At 51.5% G+C, this 17132-nt stretch overlaps 1 protein-coding gene across 3 annotated transcripts in view; it reads left to right on the top strand.

Moving 5' to 3' along the window:
- Positions 1-11216, top strand: part of NR1I3 (nuclear receptor subfamily 1 group I member 3) — a 35087-nt gene extending 23871 nt beyond the window's left edge. For 2 of the 3 annotated variants that reach the window (XM_075843293.1, XM_075843294.1), the window contains exons 5-9: positions 1313-1533; positions 6883-7028; positions 7375-7491; positions 7814-7919; positions 10210-11216. In XM_075843293.1, the coding sequence (XP_075699408.1) occupies positions 1313-1533; positions 6883-7028; positions 7375-7491; positions 7814-7919; positions 10210-10345 (726 nt within the window). In that variant the 3' untranslated portion in view covers positions 10346-11216. The remainder of the gene's footprint in view (positions 1-1312; positions 1534-6882; positions 7029-7374; positions 7492-7813; positions 7920-10209) is intronic. The other variant, XR_012851251.1, reaches the window with a different exon arrangement.
- The last annotated feature ends 5916 nt before the right edge of the window (positions 11217-17132 follow it).

Raw genomic sequence — 17132 nt, 5'->3', positions numbered from 1 at the left:
GTATCTAATCCTATCATGTGTGATACTGTCTGCTGTGTATCTAATCCCATCATGTGTGATACTGTCTGCTGTGTATCTAATCCTATCATGTGTGATACTGTCTGCTGTGTATCTAATCCTATCATGTGTGATACTGTCTGCTGTGTATTTAATCCTATCATGTGTGATACTGTCTGCTGTGTATCTAATCCTATCATGTGTGATACTGTCTGCTGTGTATCTAATCCCATCATGTGTGATACTGTCTGCTGTGTATCTAATCCTATCATGTGTGATACTGTCTGCTGTGTATCTAATCCTATCATGTGTGATACTGTCTGCTGTGTATTTAATCCTATCATGTGTGATACTGTCTGCTGTGTATCTAATCCTATCATGTGTGATACTGTCTGCTGTGTATCTAATCCTCTCATGTGTGATGCTGTCTGCTGTGTATCTAATCCTATCATGTGTGATACTGTCTGCTGTGTATCTAATCCTCTCATGTGTGATACTGTCTGCTGTGTATCTAATCCTATCATGTGTGATACTGTCTGCTGTGTATCTAATCCTCTCATGTGTGATACTGTCTGCTGTGTATCTAATCCTATCATGTAGTCTTCTCTAATGCTTGTATTAGTTGATTATAACCAGTAATACATCTGTAATCCATAACAGCCAATCAGACGGCAGCATCTATTATAAGGGGCGGGTGACCTGTGGGTAGAGAGGGCATCAGGCGGCCAGGAGGTGAGACGTTGCCAATACACACTATATTTTATGGTGCCGCCATCTGGCTTATCTTCCCTCATCGCCGGCTTCTCCCAGGACGACCTTTGAGTTTGTTGAATATCGCTCATGTAAAGCCTTCGCTTGTAATCAGTAACCCGGGAGCAATATCTTGGCAGGAACATCAAGTACAAATCGCTGCCACTCAAGGCAACCGCAGCCAGATGGCACCGGATCCCCGGACTCCACCATGTGACTCATTAACTGGAGATATTGGGATACCACGTCCCAGCTCACTGCCCCTCCAGACCCGAATCTCCACCCGACTTAAAGGGGAAAATCATAAAAAAATTTAATCTGTTTATTCAGAAAGAGACGTTCCCTAAAAACATACCTGTGTGAACATTTGACATAAAAACCATCTATTTCTTGACACTGACGGGTTTTCTGGGAGGTGTCAGGGTTGGAGGGGAGCAGCCATTTTACTGTACCCTTTCTAGATATATTCGATGGTATGATAATCATAAGGGGAAACATCGCCATCTAGTGGATGGAAGTCAGATATGTGAAAATAATCTGTATAACATCTATGTCTTCTCTCCAGATACAACCCATTGCCAGGGTGAACTGGGATAATGTGGAGTTCCTTGGGTCCTCGTTCTCTCCTGACTGTAGTCCCTGCAGTATGGATCAGTCCCCCACCTCACAACACATTTCTGACTGTAGCGTCGGAGACACGCTGAAGGAGTTGCCGCATTTCGCAGACCTCAGCACTTATATGATTCAACAAGTCATCAAATTCGCCAAGGAGATCCCGGACTTTCGGTGAGTCCACATGATCTGGTCACGGCTTCAGAGATGGGAGCAGTTCATTGTATGGGCATATAACACATGACGGGTTCATCCTGCTCTAATGTCCCCCAATCTCTTATACAAAACTTAAAGGGGATGTCCATTTTGAACAAACCACCTTTGCATGGGGTGCAAACATAAAACTTTATCACTATTTGTAGTGTTTTATTGTTCCTGCAGCGCCCCTACAGGAGAATCCAATCACAACAGCATTACAGCATCTGTCCACCTCTGAGCACCACTATACAGGTTACAGTATATATAGAGTGAATCTCCATAACAGCAAACTCACTGTGTACGTTATACTCCAGAGCTGCACTCACTATTCTGCTGGTGGAGTCACTGTGTACATACATTACATTACTTATCCTGTACTGATCCTGAGTTATATCCTGTATTATACTCCAGAGCTGCACTCACTATTCGGCTGGTGGAGTCACTGTGTACATACATTACATATCCTGTACTGATCCTGAGTTACATCCTGTATTATACTCCAGAGCTGCACTCACTATTCTGCGGGTGGAGTCACTGTGTACATACATTACATTACTTATCCTGTACTGATCCTGAGTTATATCCTGTATTATACTCCAGAGCTGCACTCACTATTCTGCTGGTGGAGTCACTGTGTACATACATTACATTACTTATCCTGTACTGATCCTGAGTTACATCCTGTATTATACTCCAGAGCTGCACTCACTATTCTGCTGGTGGAGTCACTGTGTACATACATTACATCACTTATCCTGTACTGATCCTGAGTTACATCCTGTATTATACTCCAGAGCTGCACTCACTATTCTGCTGGTGGAGTCACTGTGTACATACATTACATCACTTATCCTGTACTGATCCTGAGTTACATCCTGTATTATACTCCAGAGCTGCACTCACTATTCTGCTGGTGGAGTCACTGTGTACATACATTACATTACTTATCCTGTACTGATCCTGAGTTACATCCTGTATTATACTCCAGAGCTGCACTCACTATTCTGCTGGTGGAGTCACTGTGTACATACATTACATTACTTATCCTGTACTGATCCGGAGTTATATCCTGTATTATACTCCAGAGCTGCACTCACTATTCTGCTGGTGGAGTCACTGTGTATATACATTACATTACTTATCCTGTACTGATCCTGAGTTACATCCTGTATTATACTCCAGAGCTGCACTCACTATTCTGCTGGTAGTCACTGTGTACATACATTACATTACTTATCCTGTACTGATCCTGAGTTACATCCTGTATTATACTCCAGAGCTGCACTCACTATTCTGCTGGTGGAGTCACTGTGTACATTACATTACTTATCCTGTACTGATCCTGAGTTACATCCTGTATTATACTCCAGAGCTGCACTCACTATTCTGCTGGTGGAGTCACTGTGTATATACATTACATTACTTATCCTGTACTGATCCTGAGTTATATCCTGTATTATACTCCAGAGCTGCACTCACTATTCTGCTGGTGGAGTCACTGTGTACATACATTACATCACTTATCCTGCACTGATCCTGAGTTACATCCTGTATTATACTCCAGAGCTGCACTCACTATTCTGCTGGTGGAGTCACTGTGTACATACATTACATTACTTATCCTGTACTGATCCTGAGTTACATCCTGTATTATACTCCAGAGCTGCACTCACTATTCTGCTGGTGGAGTCACTGTGTACATACATTACTTATCCTGTACTGATCCTGAGTTACATCCTATATTATACTCCAGAGCTGCACTCACTATTCTGCTGGTGGTCACTGTGTACATACATTACATTACTTATCCTGTACTGATCCTGAGTTATATCCTGTATTATACTCCAGAGCTGCACTCACTATTCTGCTGGTGGAGTCACTGTGTACATACATTACATTACTTATCCTGTACTGATCCTGAGTTATATCCTGTATTATACTCCAGAGCTGCACTCACTATTCTGCTGGTGGAGTCACTGTATACATACATTACTTATCCTGTACTGATCATGAGTTACATCCTGTATTATACTCCAGAGCTGCACTCACTATTCTGCTGGTGGAGTCACTGTGTACATACATTACATTACTTATCCTGTACTGATCCTGAGTTATATCCTGTATTATACTCCAGAGCTGTACTCACTATTCTGCTGGTGGAGTCACTGTGTACATACATTACTTATCCTGTACTGATCCTGAGTTACATCTTGTATTATACTCCAGAGCTGCACTCACTATTCTGCTGGTGGAGTCACTGTACATACATTACATTACTTATCCTGTACTGATCCTGAGTTATATCCTGTATTATACTCCAGAGCTGTACTCACTATTCTGCTGGTGGAGTCACTGTGTACATACATTACATTACTTATCCTGTACTGATCCTGAGTTACATCCTGTATTATACTCCAGAGCTGCACTCACTGTTCTGCTGGTGGAGTCACTGTGTACATACATTACTTATCCTGTACTGATCCTGAGTTACATCCTGTATTATACTCCAGAGCTGCACTCACTATTCTGCTGGTGGAGTCACTGTGTACATACATTACATCACTTATCCTGTACTGATCCTGAGTTACATCCTGTATTATACTCCAAAGCTGCACTCACTATTCTGCTGGTGGAGTCACTGTGTACATACATTACATCACTTATCCTGTACTGATCCTGAGTTACATCCTGTATTATACTCCAGAGCTGCACTCACTATTCTGCTGGTGGAGTCACTGTATACATACATTACTTATCCTGTACTGATCCTGAGTTACATCCTGTATTATACTCCAGAGCTGCACTCACTATTCTGCTGGTGGAGTCACTGTGTACATACATTACATTACTTATCCTGTACTGATCCTGAGTTATATCCTGTATTATACTCCAGAGCTGCACTCACTATTCTGCTGGTGGAGTCACTGTGTACATACATTACATCACTTATCCTGTACTGATCCTGAGTTATATCCTGTATTATACTCCAGAGCTGCACTCACTATTCGGCTGGTGGAGTCACTGTGTACATACATTACATCACTTATCCTGTACTGATCCTGAGTTATATCCTGTATTATACTCCAGAGCTGCACTCACTATTCGGCTGGTGGAGTCACTGTGTACATACATTACATATCCTGTACTGATCCTGAGTTACATCCTGTATTATACTCCAGAGCTGCACTCACTATTCTGCTGGTGGAGTCACTGTGTACATACATTACATTACTTATCCTGTACTGATCCTGAGTTACATCCTGTATTATACTCCAGAGCTGCACTCACTATTCTGCTGGTGGAGTCACTGTGTACATACATTACATTACTTATCCTGTACTGATCCTGAGTTACATCCTGTATTATACTCCAGAGCTGCACTCACTATTCTGCTGGTGGAGTCACTGTGTACATACATTACTTATCCTGTACTGATCCTGAGTTACATCCTGTATTATACTCCAGAGTTGCACTCACTATTCTGCTGGTGGAGTCACTGTGTACATACATTACATTACTTATCCTGTACTGATCCTGAGTTACATCCTGTATTATACTCCAGAGCTGCACTCACTATTCTGCTGGTGGAGTCACTGTGTACATACATTACATTACTTATCCTGTACTGATCCTGAGTTATATCCTGTATTATACTCCAGAGCTGCACTCACTATTCTGCTGGTGGAGTCACTGTGTACATACATTACATCACTTATCCTGCACTGATCCTGAGTTACATCCTGTATTATACTCCAGAGCTGCACTCACTATTCTGCTGGTGGAGTCACTGTGTACATACATTACATTACTTATCCTGTACTGATCCTGAGTTACATCTTGTATTATACTCCAGAGCTGCACTCACTATTCTGCTAGTGGAGTCACTGTGTACATACATTACATTACTTATCCTGTACTGATCCTGAGTTATATCCTGTATTATACTCCAGAGCTGCACTCACTATTCTGCTGGTGGAGTCACTGTGGACATACATTACATTACTTATCCTGTACTGATCCTGAGTTATATTCTGTATTATACTCCAGAGCTGCACTCACTATTCTGCTGGTAGAGTCACTGTGTACATACATTACATTACTCATCCTGTATTATACTCCAGAGCGGCAGTCACTATTCTGCTGGTGGAGTCACTGTATACATACATTACATTACTTATCCTGTACTGATCCTGAGTTATATTCTGTATTATACTCCAGAGCTGCACTCACTATTCTGCTGGTGGAGTCACTGTGTACATACATTACATTACTTATCCTGTACTGATCCTGAGTTACATCCTGTATTATACTCCAGAGCTGCACTCACTATTCTGCTGGTGGAGTTAGTGTGTACATACATTACATTACTTATCCTGTACTGATCCTGAGTTATATTCTGTATTATACTCCAGAGCTGCACTCACTATTCTGCTGGTGGAGTCACTGTGTACATACATTACATTACTTATCCTGTACTGATCCTGAGTTACATCCTGTATTATACTCCAGAGCTGCACTCACTATTCTGCTGGTGGAGTTAGTGTGTACATACATTACATTACTTATCCTGTACTGATCCTGAGTTATATTCTGTATTATACTCCAGAGCTGCACTCACTATTCTGCTGGTGGAGTCACTGTATACATACATTACATTACTTATCCTGTACTGATCCTGAGTTATATTCTGTATTATACTCCAGAGCTGCACTCACTATTCTGCTGGTGGAGTCACTGTATACATACATTACATTACTTATCCTGTACTGATCCTGAGTTATATCCTGTATTATACTCCAGAGCTGCACTCACTATTCTGCTGGTGGAGTCGCTGTGTACATACATTACATTACTTATCCTGTACTGATCCTGAGTTATATCCTGTATTATACTCCAGAGCTGCACTCACTATTCTGCTGGTGGAGTCACTGTGTACATACATTACATTACTTATCCTGTATTATACTCCAGAGCGTATTTACAATTCTGCCGGCTTCAGAGTTGAAATTTCCCAGCATTCCCTGCTTGTAATGTATATACACAGTGACTCCACTATTTGCGGAGACTTGTTCTGTATATCAGATGGTGAGGAGAGGTGGACATACCCTTTAGCACTATGGAGCACCATTCTGCAGGCTTCAGGTGGAGTTGTCCTTTAATTAGATATATGTATAGTATTAACGGTTCTTCAACATAATAATTTTACTCTTGAGTGAAGCTGGTAAAAGGGGCGGGGCTGTGACTACCGATTAGCTGTAATATTGTAATCGGTGTTAGGACCTCTGCTCCAGGTCTTACTGATTATATGTCCATCTCTCCTATCAGAGCTTTACCAATAGACGACCAGATCTCACTGCTGAAAGGAGCCACGATGGAAGTCTGCCATATGCAGTTCAACACCGTCTTTAACCTGGAGACCAGGATATGGGAGTGCGGACGTCTTAGATTAAGTATAGAGCACGGCGCTATTAGTGAGTATGCGCCAACTGGCTATACTGTCAACCTGAAATCATCCTATAGATGGTGCCACACTAGTGGGCGCCATTGCACCCAAAAAGGAGCTTCCCCTTTAAGAGATATCACATGTTTATATGTTTACATTCACTGACCGCAAGCAGGGATCTTAAAAATGGTGAGAAATTAAAACACAGTATTAGAAAGATGCCTAATTTTTCTTGAAACAGTGGAAACTGGACACGCCCTTTAAGGATGTGGGAGGGGCTTCCATTCTTGTGGCTTTCTGATTGGCTCTTGGGGCAGTAGTTTGGGTTAGACCGCACGCCCCGCTGACCTTTCTTTTTTTTGTTTCGCACTCAGCCGGGTTCCAGCGCATGTACTTGGAGCCGCTACTGAAATTCCACGTTACCCTCCGCACGTTAAAGCTTCACGAGGCGGAATACGTCCTGATGCAGGCGCTGGCGCTGTTCTCCCCAGGTATAAACAGCTGCTCCGATGCCGCCATATTAAGGGTCTCTCTTTATTGGGCGGGTGTACTTTAAGGGGGATCCCGCGCAGTTGTCGTGTGACTCGCCGCATCTCATATATATGACGTTAGGTGTATAACGCACGTGCTGCCAACTCCGCACTGGGTATGGGGGGGCTGGGCACACACAATCTCGGGATCAGTGGGGGTCCCTGTGGTCAATGACATATTGATAGGCCTCCACCACCGTCCAGACCACCGGAAGGGAACCCGATAGTCCGGACGATGATGTCATTCTGTGTATAACCCATCACCCCTCCTCATCTCCCGCAGACCGGCCGGGCGTCATGGAACACAACCACATTGATAATCTCCAGGAGAACATGGCCATGACCTTGAAGTGTTACATCGATCACCACCATCAGCTTCCAGGCAGCAGGTAACGCGGCGCCGCACAGATGTGGTGCCTACGTGTGGGAGGGGCTTAGATATAGGGAAGACTGGGCCACATGTGGGAGGGGCTTATATATAGGGAAGACTGGGCCACATGTGGAAGGGGCTTAGATATAGAGAAGACTGGGCCACATGTGGGAGGGGCTTAGATATAGGGAAGACTGGGCCACATGTGGGAGGGGCTTATATATAGAGAAAACGGCACCACATGTGGGAGGGGCTTAGATATAGGGAATACAGCACCACATGTGGGAGGGGCTTAGATATAGGGAAGACTGCGCCACATGTGAGGTGGAGGCACGACATACCTCCCAGCTTCAGGAAGAGGGAAACAGGGGTAAATTGTGGTGAATCTATTTTCATGTTCCCCTTTGTCTTATGCCCAGTGCCTCTATAACTGAGCCAGAAGTAAGTTTCAGCCACAGTGCCCCCTTAACCTTGTCAACCACAGACAGTGCCCCCACAACTTTGCCAGTCACAGGCAGTTCTCACATAATGTTACCAGCCACAGACTGAGCCCCCATAATGTACCATCCAAAGGCACTGCTCCATATTACCATCAAGGGACAGAGATAGCACAACATTGCCAGCCGCAGTCAATGCCCCCATAACATTGCCAGCCGCAGTCAATGCCCCCATAACATTGCCAGCCGCAGTCAATGCACCCATAACATTGCCAGCCGCAGTCAATGCCCCCATAACATTGCCAGCCGCAGTCAAAGACCCCATAACATTGCCAGCCGCAGTCAATGCCCCCATAACATTGCCAGCCGCAGTCAAAGACCCCATAAAATTGTCAGCCACAGTCTATGCCTCCATGACATTGCCAGCCGCAGTCTATGCCCCCATGGGTTCCTCTGGCCTGAAGTCATCCGACCCCAGCGATATACTGACCCCCGGTCCCGTATAACCTGATCACCTTGTCCTCCTGCTCCCCCCCCCCCCCCCTGGTGCTGCAGTCAGATAACGGGCGATATGTTGTACATCTACAACTGCCGGGAACATTCTGCATCATCCAACCTCATCCAGCTCAGCGGACGCCAATCATGTGTGAGGGACGAGGAGGCAGCGACCCCGAAATATAAACCCCCTAATCCTCCGACCGTATCATAGTCCTATCAGGGAAACCCGGGTGACAACTAATATAACGCCCTTATTACATCTCCAACACAAGAGTCATCACTGCCCCGTCCTACAGATAATCCCGGCCACAACATGATATACAGGATGGTTGTCAGTAACAGGGGGCGGGGCTGTGACTACCTCTCAGTATCAGGGGCGGGGCTGTGACTACCTCTCAGTATCAGGGGCGGGGCTGTGACTACCTCTCAGTATCAGGGGCGGGGCTGTGACTACCTCTCAGTATCAGGGGCGGGGCTGTGACTACCTCTCAGTATCAGGGGCGGGGCTGTGACTACCTCTCAGTATCAGGGGCGGGCTGTGACTACCTCTCAGTATCAGGGGCTGGGCTGTGTCTACCTGTCAGTATCAGGGGCTGGGCTGTGTCTACCTGTCAGTATCAGGGGCGGGGCTGTGACTACCTGTCAGTATCAGGGGCGAGGCTGTGACTACCTCTCAGTATCAGGGGCGGGGCTGTGACTACCTCTCAGTATCAGGGGCGGGGCTGTGACTACCTCTCAGTATCAGGGGCGGGGCTGTGACTACCTCTCAGTATCAGGGGCGGGGCTCTGACTACCTCTCAGTATCAGGGTCGAGGCTGTGACTACCTCTCAGTATAAGGGGCGGGGCTCTGACTACCTCTCAGTATCAGGGGCGAGGCTGTGACTACCTCTCAGTATCAGGGGCGGGGCTGTGACTACCTCTCAGTATCAGGGGCTGGGCTGTGACTACCTGTCAGTATCAGGGGCGGGGCTGTGACTAACCCAGTATCAGGGGCGGGGCTGTGACTACCTCAGTATCAGGAGCGTGGCTGTGACTACCTGTCAGTATCAGGAGCGTGGCTGTGACTACCTGTCAGTGTCAGGGGCGGGGCTGTGACTACCTGTCAGTATCAGGAGCGTGGCTGTGACTACCTGTCAGTATCAGGGGCGGGGCTGTGACTACCTGTCAGTATCAGGAGCGTGGCTGTGACTACCTGTCAGTGTCAGGGGCGGGGCTGTGACTACCTGTCAGTATCAGGAGTGTGGCTGTGACTACCTCTCAGTATCAGGGCGGGGCTGTGACTACCTCTCAGTATCAGGGGCGGGGCTGTGACTACCTCTCAGCATCAGGGGCGGGGCTGTGACTCATATTTCCCTGTTCCCGCCTCCCTCCAGGTTCCTGTTCGCGAAGCTCCTGTCGATGTTGGCAGAACTCCGCACCCTGAATGAAGAGAACGTGAAGCAGATGGTTCACATTCAGAACGTGATGGAGGACGCCATGACGCCGCTGATGAAGGAACTATTCAGCTGAGGAGCAGCGGGAACAACCCACAGAGAGCGGAACAATGAGGCGGTTGTCGTGGCGGCCGCGTCCCGCACAATACATCAGGGAGTCGCCTGCCTGGAACCCCAAGAACAATCACCCTCATCATTGTCTCATGGGCTGGCTCTATGGAGGGCACTACGGAGCACGATGAGGGGCATCGCAACGACAATTTGGCGACTTAGAATTCCGTATTATCCCGTCGCTTATCCCCAGATTTCACGGCTATTGCTTTCTGCTATCAGCCACTTCAGAAGACACTTATTCCCAGTCCATCAGTCACGGACCACTCATTGTATATGACCTGAATGTGATTGGTCAGTTCAGCCAATCAAATCCTTCGATCCCGTACAATCAGATCTGTAAGCTTTGAGCAGATCTGCTGGCACAGCCGCCGCACCGCACAATGTATGTAGAGCGGGGGCGCCGCCATAGACGTTACATGAAAGCGATGGACAATTTAAGGGGCCGACACCCAATCAACATCGGAGCTAATTGAGTTGTCGCGGTTGTCACCCCCCCCCCTCGGCCAACTAAAACTAGCGATGGGGGCAGTACCAACCGAAGCGAACGTCTACGGCGGCGTCACCATAGAGGACTATGACTATAGAGTACGTAATAATTGTCAGGATATTATGTGTCAGGCCTGGCGCCAGCCACGAACCGGAGCTTTATATCGTCTAGGGTCCGGCGCCACGTCTAGAAGATCATTTCGTGGCCCCCGTCCACAGATATAACCAGCAATGATCCGGCCTGGGTACGTCTATGGACGGCGGCGGCGGAACGGCTGCGCATTTTGTTGCAATACTCGTAAAGCTTTTATAGAAAAAAAGTAAAATTATAATTATCACCTTTATAAGGACCTGTAGTCTCTGTCAATATATTCCTCAGGGATCCGCCCATTCAATATAGGCCACGCCCCTCACTTGGAGTCACATGATGTGCTGCTGTGAACATTTCACCCGACTTGGCACCGATTATAACGCGATTACGCGCCGGACCTGGCAGCAGGCTGTAAAATGGTATTCTGCTGCCCTCCAGTGGCTGTTAGAAGGTACTGCACCACGTCAATGTTATATAATACACCCTGACCTAGATCTCCTGCAGCTGCAACAGCGCCCCCTAGGTGTATTGTCTCTTGTATACAGTAACTAGCAAGATTTGCCATTCAGAAGTCTGGGAAAGCTGGGTGATACCTCTGTGTGAGCTGTAGACTATATCTATGATCATTCATTGTAACCGAGATTTCTTCTGCCGCTTCTTAGAACTTTCTGGTGTCGGCTGCGCCCAATAGAAACCCCCGACCACAGCTCCGTCACTACTGCACCTGCTGCAGGGAGGAGGTCTCTACTGTCACAGGAGGGTTCTAGCAGTGGCCGGCAGCCAGGAGTGTTGCCGAGGAGTCTGCATTATTAATACCTCTTGCGTCATCTGTGAATAGAAATGACAGCAACCAATACTACACCGCCCGCACCAGCCGATCATATACACACAGCAATGCCCTGCACCCCGACAGTCATTACCCGGCACCCCGACAGCCATTACCCGGCACCCCGACAGTCATTACCCGGCACCCCGACAGCCATTACCCGGCACCCCGACAGCCATTACCCGGCACCCCGACAGCCATTACCCGGCACCCCGACAGCCATTACCCGGCACCTCGACAGTCATTACCCGGCACCCCGACAGTCATTACCCGGCACCCCGACAGTCATTACCCGGCACCCCGACAGTCATTACCCGGCACCTCGACAGCCATTACCCGGCACCTCGACAGTCATTACCCGGCACCCCGACAGTCATTACCCGGCACCCCGACAGTCATTACCCTGCACCCCGACAGTCATTACCCTGCACCCCGACAGTCATTACCCTGCACCCCGACAGTCATTACCCTGCACCCCGACAGTCATTACCCGGCACCCCGACAGCCATTACCCGGCACCCCGACAGCCATTACCCGGCACCCCGACAGCCATTACCCGGCACCCCGACAGTCATTACCCGGCACCTCGACAGTCATTACCCGGCACCCCGACAGTCATTACCCGGCACCTCGACAGTCATTACCCGGCACCCCGACAGTCATTACCCGGCACCCCGACAGCCATTACCCGGCACCCCGACAGCCATTACCCGGCACCCCGACAGTCATTACCCGGCACCTCGACAGTCATTACCCGGCACCCCGACAGTCATTACCCGGCACCTCGACAGTCATTACCCGGCACCCCGACAGTCATTACCCGGCACCCCGACAGTCATTACCCTGCACCCCGACAGTCATTACCCGGCACCCCGACAGCCATTACCCGGCACCCCGACAGTCATTACCCGGCACCCCGACAGTCATTACCCTGCACCCCGACAGCCATTACCCGGCACCTCGACAGCCATTACCCGACACCTCGACAGCCATTACCCGGCACCTCGATAGTCATTACCCGGCACCTCGACAGTCATTACCCGGCACCCCGACAGCCATTACCCGGCACCCCGACAGTCAAATCCCCGGCACCCCGACAGTCATTACCCGGCACCCCGACAGTCATTACCCTGCACCCCGACAGTCATTACCCGGCACCTCGACAGTCATTACCCGGCACCCCGACAGCCATTACCCGGCACCCCGACAGCCATTACCCGGCACCCCGACAGTCATTACCCTGCACCCCGACAGCCATTACCCGGCACCCCGACAGTCAAAACCCCGGCACCCCGACAGTCAAAACCCCGGCACCCCGACAGTCATTACCCGGCACCCCGACAGTCAAATCCCCGGCACCCCGACAGTCATTACCCGGCACCCCGACAGTCATTACCCGGCACCCCGACAGTCATTACCCGGCACCCCGACAGTCATTACCCTGCACCCCGACAGCCATTACCCGGCACCCCGACAGCCATTACCCGGCACCCCGACAGTCAAATCCCCGGCACCCCGACAGTCATTACCCGGCACCCCGACAGTCAAAACCCCGGCACCCCGACAGTCATTACCCGGCACCCCGACAGTCATTACCCTGCACCCCGACAGCCATTACCCGGCACCCCGACAGCCATTACCCGGCACCCCGACAGTCAAATCCCCGGCACCCCGACAGCCATTACCCGGCACCCCGACAGTCAAAACCCCGGCACCCCGACAGTCATTACCCGGCACCCCGACAGTCATTACCCGGCACCCCGACAGTCAAATCCCCGGCACCCCGACAGTCATTACCCGGCACCCCGACAGTCATTACCCGGCACCCCGACAGTCATTACCCGGCACCCCGACAGTCATTACCCTGCACCCCGACAGCCATTACCCGGCACCCCGACAGTCATTACCCGGCACCCCGACAGTCAAATCCCCGGTACCCCGACAGTCATTACCCGGCACCCCGACAGTCATTACCCGGCACCCCGACAGTCATTACCCGGCACCCCGACAGTCATTACCCGGCACCCCGACAGTCATTACCCGGCACCCCGACAGTCATTACCCTGCACCCCGACAGCCATTACCCGGCACCCCGACAGTCAAAACCCCGGCACCCCGACAGTCATTACCCGGCACCCCGACAGTCATTACCCGGCACCCCGACAGTCATTACCCGGCACCCCGACAGTCAAATCCCCGGCACCCCGACAGTCATTACCCGGCACCCCGACAGTCATTACCCGGCACCCCGACAGCCATTACCCGGCACCCCGACAGCCATTACCCGGCACCCCGACAGCCATTACCCGGCACCCCGACAGTCATTACCCGGCACCCCGACAGTCATTACCCGGCACCCCGACAGTCATTACCCGGCACCTCGACAGTCATTACCCTGCACCCCGACAGTCATTACCCTGCACCCCGACAGTCATTACCCGGCACCCCGACAGTCATTACCCGGCACCCCGACAGTCATTACCCGGCACCCCGACAGTCATTACCCGGCACCCCGACAGTCATTACCCGGCACCCCGACAGTCATTACCCGGCACCCCGACAGTCATTACCCTGCACCCCGACAGCCATTACCCGGCACCCCGACAGCCATTACCCGGCACCCCGACAGTCATTACCCTGCACCCCGACAGTCATTACCCGGCACCCCGACAGTCATTACCCGGCACCCCGACAGTCATTACCCGGCACCCCGACAGCCATTACCCGGCACCCCGACAGTCATTACCCGGCACCCCGACAGTCATTACCCTGCACCCCGACAGCCATTACCCGGCACCCCGACAGTCAAAACCCCGGCACCCCGACAGTCATTACCCGGCACCCCGACAGTCATTACCCGGCACCCCGACAGTCAAATCCCCGGCACCCCGACAGTCATTACCCGGCACCCCGACAGTCATTACCCGGCACCCCGACAGTAATTACCCGGCACCCCGACAGTCATTACCCTGCACCCCGACAGCCATTACCCGGCACCCCGACAGCCATTACCCGGCACCCCGACAGTCATTACCCGGCACCCTGACAGCCATTACCCGCCCGACAGTCAAAACCCCGGCACCCCGACAGTCATTACCCGGCACCCCGACAGTCATTACCCGGCACCCCGACAGTCAAAACCCGGCACCCCGACAGTCAAAACCCGGCACCCCGACAGTCATTACCCGGCACCCCGACAGTCAAATCCCCGGCACCCCGACAGCCATTACCCGGCACCCAGACAGCCATTACCCGGCACCCCGACAGCCATTACCCGGCACCCCGACAGTCATTACCCGGCACCCCGACAGCCATTACCCGGCACCCCGACAGTCATTACCCGGCACCCCGACAGTCATTACCCGGCACCCCGACAGTCATTACCCGGCACCCCGACAGTCATTACCCGGCACCCCGACAGTCATTACCCGGCACCTCGACAGTCATTACCCTGCACCCCGACAGTCATTACCCTGCACCCCGACAGTCATTACCCGGCACCCCGACAGTCATTACCCGGCACCCCGACAGTCATTACCCTGCACCCCGACAGTCATTACCCGGCACCTCGACAGTCATTACCCGGCACCCCGACAGTCATTACCCGGCACCCCGACAGTCATTACCCTGCACCCCGACAGCCATTACCCGGCACCCCGACAGCCATTACCCGGCACCCCGACAGTCATTACCCGGCACCCCGACAGTCATTACCCGGCACCCCGACAGTCATTACCCGGCACCCTGACAGCCATTACCCGGCACCCCGACAGTCATTACCCGGCACCCCGACAGTCATTACCCTGCACCCCGACAGCCATTACCCGGCACCCCGACAGTCAAAACCCCGGCACCCCGACAGTCATTACCCGGCACCCCGACAGTCATTACCCGGCACCCCGACAGTCAAATCCCCGGCACCCCGACAGTCATTACCCGGCACCCCGACAGTCATTACCCGGCACCCCGACAGTCATTACCCGGCACCCCGACAGTAATTACCCGGCACCCCGACAGTCATTACCCTGCACCCCGACAGCCATTACCCGGCACCCCGACAGCCATTACCCGGCACCCCGACAGTCATTACCCGGCACCCCGACAGTCATTACCCTGCACCCCGACAGCCATTACCCGCCCGACAGTCAAAACCCCGGCACCCCGACAGTCATTACCCGGCACCCCGACAGTCATTACCCGGCACCCCGACAGTCAAAACCCGGCACCCCGACAGTCAAAACCCGGCACCCCGACAGTCATTACCCGGCACCCCGACAGTCAAATCCCCGGCACCCCGACAGCCATTACCCGGCACCCCGACAGCCATTACCCGGCACCCCGACAGCCATTACCCGGCACCCCGACAGTCATTACCCGGCACCCCGACAGTCAAATCCCCGGCACCCCGACAGTCAAATCCCCGGCACCCCGACAGTCATTACCCGGCACCCCGACAGTCATTACCCTGCACCCCGACAGCCATTACCCGGCACCCCGACAGTCATTACCCTGCACCCCGACAGCCATTACCCGGCACCCCGACAGCCATTACCCGGCACCCCGACAGTCATTACCCGGCACCCCGACAGCCATTACCCGGCACCCCGACAGTCATTACCCTGCACCCCGACAGTCATTACCCGGCACCCCGACAGCCATTACCCGGCACCCCGACAGTCATTACCCGGCACCCCGACAGCCATTACCCGGCACCCCGACAGCCATTACCCGGCACCCCGACAGTCAAATCCCCGGCACTCCGACAGTTATTACCCGGCACCCCGACAGCCATTACCCGGCACCCCGACAGTCAAATCCCCGGCACCCAGAGAGCCATTACCCGGCACCCCAACAGTCATTACCCGGCACCCCGACAGTCATTACCCGGCACCCCGAGAGCCATTACCCGGCACCCCAACAGTCATTATCCGGCACCCCGAGTGTCAGCCTATCATTATCCTGTACCCCAAGTGTCAGCCTATCATTATCCTGTACCCCAAGTGTCAGCATCTCATTATCCTGTACCCCAAGTGTCAGCGTATCATTATCCTGTCCCCCAAGTGTCATTATCCTGTACCCCAAGTGTCAGCGTATCATTATCCTGTACCCCAAGTGTCAGCGTATCATTATCCTGTACCCCAAGTGTCAGTGTATCATTATCCTGTACCCCAAGTGTCAGTGTGTCATTATCCTGTACCCCAAGTGTCAGCGTATCATTATCCTGTACCCCAAGTGTCAGCGTATCATTATCCTGTACCCCAAGTGTCAGCGTATCATTATCCTGTACCCCAAGTGTCAGCGTCTCATTATCCTGTACCCCAAGTGTCAGCGTCATTATCCTGCACC

This window comes from Rhinoderma darwinii, chromosome 12 (genome assembly GCF_050947455.1).
Source record: "Rhinoderma darwinii isolate aRhiDar2 chromosome 12, aRhiDar2.hap1, whole genome shotgun sequence".
Lineage (NCBI taxonomy): Eukaryota > Metazoa > Chordata > Amphibia > Anura > Rhinodermatidae > Rhinoderma > Rhinoderma darwinii.
This window is presented reverse-complemented; position numbering and strand designations above follow the sequence as displayed.